Below are 6,199 nucleotides of genomic sequence, written 5' to 3'. Positions count from 1 at the left end.
CTTTCGAGATTTTTTATTTAAACTTTATAAAAAGTTAAGAGCAATTTATTGCTGTCACAATATTCTGACCTTGACCTTCCCACAAAGCACACTTGTGTATTAAGGAGAATCTGAATTGTTCAAATGAAGAGCCAAGCCCCCTTCCGAGGGGAGATAATCAAGAAAATTCATAAATAGGATAGACATGAAAAAATATCAAGAACCACTTGGCCAAAAAGATGATAAGTATGTTAAAGCTTCCTGGGGTAGTGTTTTCTAAATTGTTCAAATCATAGCTCCTGAGGGTAGGGGTGGGGCCACAATAAGAAATCAGTTTTACATTGAAATATTTAGGGAAAAAAATATTTGAAATCTTGAGCAAAACTGGACCAGAAAGGATGCAAATAATGTGAAAGCTTTCCAACTTGAATTTTACTTCTTTTCCCTAATTTGGTCTTGGTTCATTTATATAACTTAATATAATTTCAATAAGAGATCATACATAAAAATATCTAAATATGAGAAAATAAACTTCAAAAAATGAGATTTCTTTAGGAGTAAGATTTTAGATGAGATGAATCAACATTCCATACCTTGCTATAAAGGACAACTGCACTGAGGTTATCGGTTTTGTATATGCAATAAATATAAAAAAAATATTCTTACTTTCATATTTTACCATTACCTCTGACCAAAGAAAGAAGACACATTTCTTTTCATGTTGCATTACGAATGTAAATGTACCTTGGGCGGAGCATTGGTGTACTATGGATATATTTTTCTATAAAAAAATATGACCCCTCTTTGTGACCCCACTCAAGCCCTCATGGCCATGATTTGAATATTATATAAGCTGTATTACTTAAAGCATCTCTATTCCTATAAAGACACAAAGAAATCTAGAGGTATATTATCTATTAATCAGTTTACATTATTCATACAATAAGGTTATGTACAGAATCAGAGTGTCACATTATCCCTGTCTTCAGAGGATCATAAAATGTATGTGAAAACCACGTTTATGAAATGGATAAGGTCACTGTGAACTTATCACCCAAACTAAGGCTGGTTTTAACCCCACATGACCCAGATCCTAATATCAACATCAGGCGGTGTCACCAGTCTTCCTCCATCATATCCCACAAATAGTTAGCAATGAAGAACTTGGAAACCTGTTTTCCATTCAGAGAAAATGGCTTGATGTCATTTTTGTTGCAAATATCTGTTATAGTTAAGGGGAAACTATTAATCTATTCAGTAACAAATCCATGGGTCCTGACAGTCACCTGAGTGTCATTCATATTTCATTTTCTTTCTAACACATAAGCCCATTCGAGCTCCATGAATTTATATTTAAGGAGTTTTGCACATATTCATGCAAAATAAAAAAAAAAATTACTCTTGGAAGTATAAGATTATTTAGGTTTTTTTTAAAAGTTAGTCACACCCTGAGGTCTGGACATTCATCCAAAGACAGTGAGGGATGGGGGACATAGACACTTTAATTATAAATGCCATACATACCAAAACTTAACAACACACACTTACAAGGTTCTTTATATTATTCTAACAAAATTGTTTGTAAATGTAGCACAGATCAGATTAAGGTAAAGGATACATCCTTTGATTTCATCTGGTTCACAGTCATATTGCCATCTTATTGATGTCAAAGTATTGTAGAGTTGTACATCATATCTGTTAAAATGTAAAGAAAAATTGTTAATTATAATGTATAATTGTCTCCGCCTAAAAACAGGTGAGGTGTTGGTCTAGAAATCAGTGAAGTGATGTCTTCATTCTAATTCTGGTCCCTTAACTGGAAATAAATGATAATTGATTTCAAACTTAAATGTATTTTTTACCTATGGCCCAAACTGAAGGTCATATCATCAAGGTCAATAAATTGCCAGTGAGATAGTATTTCTGGACCTTAACTTAGAAATCCATGATAGGAATGAATTCAAACTTGAGTATGGTGAAGCTGATGACTTAAATGTTCATTTATGTCATTGGTTCTCAAAGGTCATGTCATCAGAGGTCATATGTAGTGATGTCCAGCAGTATAATGGGGGAAGGGTAAGATATTCCTTTTGCCCACCCCCTCCCCATTAGTCACTCTCTATCATGCTAGTGCTTAATTATTTTTTTTTATCAGTTTTAAAAACAGATAGACATAAATCACGCCTGCTAATCGATCAGTTGCATAACCAGCAGTTATGTATAATAATCAAAAGAGATCGATTTCCGGTTATGCATTTGATACGATTAATTTCAATACACAGATGGTAAGTTGACCCGATGCAGGCAATAATTGAAATTTTAATTAAAATATAAGAATGTGATTCCATGAGCAATTTATTTTTCTTTTATTTTACACCCTCATAAAATGCAAGAATTGTCGATTATCGACGATATTTGTTTTGAAGCAAGGGCTGGTAGAGCGAAAACGCTGATTGAAAACAGAATTGCCGACTGGAATTCGTGATAATCTCAACTAACTTTAAATATCCAATATTCACCATTAGTTTGCATCAATTACATCTTATCCATCCAAATTTGGACTTTGATATGTGTATTATTTGGCAAATATTCGAGGTAAATAACGTTGCCTATGCATGCGATACTTGAGTTGTGAAAGCAATTTCGGGTTATGCATGAGATAAAGGACAAACAGTTTCAAACTTTATAATTAAAATTAAACATTATGTAATTATAACGTAGTCTTCCAAAATTTTAAAAATAAAAGTAAAGGATTTTCCTGCAAACAAGTTGAATTTAAAAAAAAAGAAAAAAAAAAAAGATTTCTTAATTGTTGAAGTAAATCGGGGGGGGGGGGGGGGGGGGGGGGGGTTCAGTTACAATCAGTACAAACTATTTTAAAAATAATTGCACTAACATTAATTCTCTATTTCTTCACACATAGAACTATTTACATCACATTATTGTGTGTGTATTTTTCAGTTTTAAAACTCAAGGCATCGTTAACAGGCCCGTAGCAATGGTTTCAAAAGTGGGGGGGGGGGTCAACTTCCCCCCAAAAATCTGACAAGCAAAAGAAAAAGAAAAAAAAAACCCTAAACTGACCAAAAGTGAGGGCCTACTTCCCAAAATTTTCTGACAAGCAAAAAAAAAAAAAAAAAGAAAGAAAACAATTTAGAGTCCAAATTCTGGAATCTGCCAGTGCTCGACCTCACATCAAAAAAGGGGGGCAGCGCATTTAAAGGAAAATTTACTAAAGCAAATTTCTATCCTCAGAAAAAAGTGCCCCCCCCCCTTCCTTGCTTTCTGAGTATAGGTTAGAATTTATTTGGTGAAAAATTCATTAGATTTATGTTTTGTCTAAAAAATGGAACAGACGTTTTGTTTGGGCAAAATATGCTACATCCACAACAGTGTAAAAAAATTTTGCTTTTCCTGAAATAAATCCCATGGGTGAAGCATTTCCTTATGTTCTGAGGCCGAGTATACTGAATTCTGTTATCGAGCTGGAAAAGGCACAAGATGATAACGCCTCATCTTAAATTCTCATGTTTGATGGTAAAAAGGTAAAGATCGTCCATTACACGAAAAGAAGCAAGAGAAAGAAAATGGTTTGCACACCATAAAATCGGTTATAGATGCATGTTGCTATAGTGTATAATAAGACGTTCAAATTATGAAGAAGCGTAAAAGAATGAATTATTTGCAATCAGAGTCAGTGAAATTGTAGGAAAGAATATTTTACCAATATCTCTTTGGGTTTTATAATTCTCAAGCCTCAATTCATACATCATTAGTGAATGTATAAAGAGATAGTAAGAGTTATTTCCAGGGGGGGGGGGTATCAACAACAGCATTTAATTTACCGTATATCCAGTTGTTTTTTTTTTTTTTTTTTTTTTTTTTTTTTTTTTTGAATATTTTTGCGATCACTTTGAGATCGCAAAAAATAAAACATGCAAAAATATACATCCACTTAATGTACTAAGAATTTTTTTTTTCAAAGTCGCAGAAATTGTCTAAAGCATACATATAAAAAGTTTGTGACACACGAAAAAACGGATATACTTTAATATTTGTTAAAAAGAAATAATCTTTACTAGCGTAAGTATTTAAAAAAAATACAAAATCAATATACTTTAATTTCATAAATGATTAAACGTACTAGTATTTAAAAAGTATTGAATATAAATCAACGCAGTATTCTGTTTTCCTTCTCTGGCATAAGAAAAATCAAAATGTGCTAGCAAATATGGAGCAACGTCTTCATTTTACAGCCAATATTTAAAATTTGATAATCATTACCAAGAGTAAAAAGTCTAAGAAGTGAATTATGGAGATCGTATAAAACTTCTAAAACTTTTTGTCCTTTTTCTCATGCATAACCCGAAATCTCTTTCACAACTCAAGTATCACATGCATAGGCAACGTTATTTACCTCGAATATTTGCCAAATAATACACATATCAAAGTCCAAATTTGGATGGATAAGATGTAATTGATGCAAACTAATGGTGAACATTGGATATTTAAAGTTAGTTGAGATTATCACGAATTCCAGTCGGCAATTCTGTTTTCAATCAGCGTTTTCGCTCTACCAGCCCTTGCTTCAAAACAAATATCGTTGTTTATCGACAATTCTTGCATTTTATAAGGGTGTAAAATAAAAGAAAAATAAATTGCTCATGGAATCACATTCTTATATTTTAATTAAAATTTCAATTATTGCCTGCATCGGGTCAACTTACCATCTGTGAATTGAAATTACATGTATTCGTATCAAATGCATAACCGGAAATCGATCTCTTTTGATTATTATACATAACTGCTGGTTATGCAACTGATCGATTAGCAGGCGTGATAAATCTAACAAGAAAAAGATATTCAGTTGTTAAAAATGAGAGGGGAAATCATTGCCTAGTACTTAAATTTCCAAAGCAATAGAGATCTTCTTAATGACTCACTTGATCTTTGGGAGTGTGTGAGTACTATTGTGTTTGGCTTTCTGTTCCTCTGCTGTTAACCTCTTCTGTTCCTCTCTCTGATTCTGTAGGGTTTTCTTTAGTTCTTCACATTTCTTTGTTACCTCCCCTAAGTGCTCTCTCTCTGCCTTTATTTGTTCTTGGACACTATGAACCTGATGGATAGTTTCTGTTTTCTCTCCATCTTCCTTCACATTCTCCATCTCAAGTTCCTCTTGGTTTATTAAGTCTACAGTCATCATAATGATTTTTTATGAAATTAGTCATTAACATCATTGTAAGATAATGGTAATACAGTCAATAGTAAATCTACACAAATTACAAATTTAAACTGCAGCAATGCAGCAAAACTTTCAAGAGATTTATTCAAACAAACATTGATATCTTTATACTGCAAATAATCTTCCATTTGCCAAAGATAAGTTTTTTGTTCACTTTTTTTAAAAAAAATCAAATCCCATTTGTATGATACCAAATGTCATTCCCAGTTGCCATTTCTAACAATGACCTCTTTGTAACCTACCCTTATCTGACACCCTTGATCCTATGATGTTCTTTGAGGCAGTCACCATTCTCTGCATTATAGTTACCAAATAACATTTGATGCTTGTTCATATTTTTGTTTTACAGTAGTTGTAAATAGAATACTTAGGCCCATCATCGGAACCCAGTGGTTTTCACTCCGTTACACTGTATTCAACACGGGTTGAATGTAGTGTAACGGAGAGAAAACTGGTGGTTCTGATGATGACTCAGGCCTCTCTAGCCTTTTAAGTAGAAAGCCTTTTCATATGTCATAATTTAAGAATTATTTACAAACCTAGTTTAACTCATTATCATACTTAATAAGTACAAGTCTTGGGGTGCTCGCTATATGTATTTGGGACACTAAAGATATTCATTTAGGGTGCTCTTGAATTAAATTTTGAGGCACTCATACACATATTTGGCACCTGTAAAAAAAAATTTAAGGCACTTCATGCATGGGGCATTCTAATTTTGAGATGCAGTGATTTGCACCCATCTAAACAGGACTGAGGACTCGCATTGTAGACAATCATATGAATTTGAAAAATTACCCTGAATCTGCTGTTTTAGCTGCTCTCTTTGTTTCTGTTGAAGATGACGGATTTCCCTGATGATGCCAGCACATTTCTCTGTTAGTTCAGTTTCTTGTGACCCTTCAAAGGCTGCTGTAACCTCCTTCCCGAGACTAACAAGATCAGACAGTTGTGACTCCTGGCTTTGCATTTTTGTTT

General features: G+C 33.2%; 1 protein-coding gene across 1 annotated transcript; it reads right to left on the bottom strand.

The window, feature by feature from the left end:
* Positions 1-877: 877 nt before the first annotated feature.
* LOC133178389 (kinetochore protein Spc24-like) lies at positions 878-6,199 on the bottom strand. The gene is made up of 4 exons (XM_061313121.1): positions 6,020-6,199; positions 4,923-5,169; positions 1,598-1,674; positions 878-1,201 (listed from the first exon to the last, which is right to left on the bottom strand). The coding sequence occupies exons 1-4, from the start codon at positions 6,189-6,191 to the stop codon at positions 1,095-1,097; spliced, it is 603 nt and encodes a 200-aa protein (XP_061169105.1). The 5' UTR covers positions 6,192-6,199; the 3' UTR covers positions 878-1,094.

Source organism: Saccostrea echinata, unplaced genomic scaffold, assembly GCF_033153115.1.
Source record: "Saccostrea echinata isolate AGI-Se365-2 ecotype Australia unplaced genomic scaffold, CSIRO_AGI_Sech_v1 ptg000002l, whole genome shotgun sequence".
Lineage (NCBI taxonomy): Eukaryota > Metazoa > Mollusca > Bivalvia > Ostreida > Ostreidae > Saccostrea > Saccostrea echinata.
This window is presented reverse-complemented; position numbering and strand designations above follow the sequence as displayed.

Excerpts from the sequence above, each read along its gene's own strand:
- LOC133178389 (XM_061313121.1), bottom strand. The coding sequence starts at position 6,191 with ATGCAAAGCCAGGAGTCACAACTGTCTGATCTTGTTAGTCTCGGGAAG. Across the intron at positions 5,170-6,019 it reads GCTAAAACAGCAGATTCAGG|ACTTAATAAACCAAGAGGAA; the intron begins GTAATTTTTCAA and ends TGATGACTGTAG. Across the intron at positions 1,202-1,597 it reads ACCAGATGAAATCAAAGGAT|ATATTTGCAACAAAAATGAC; the intron begins GTATCCTTTACC and ends TAACTATAACAG.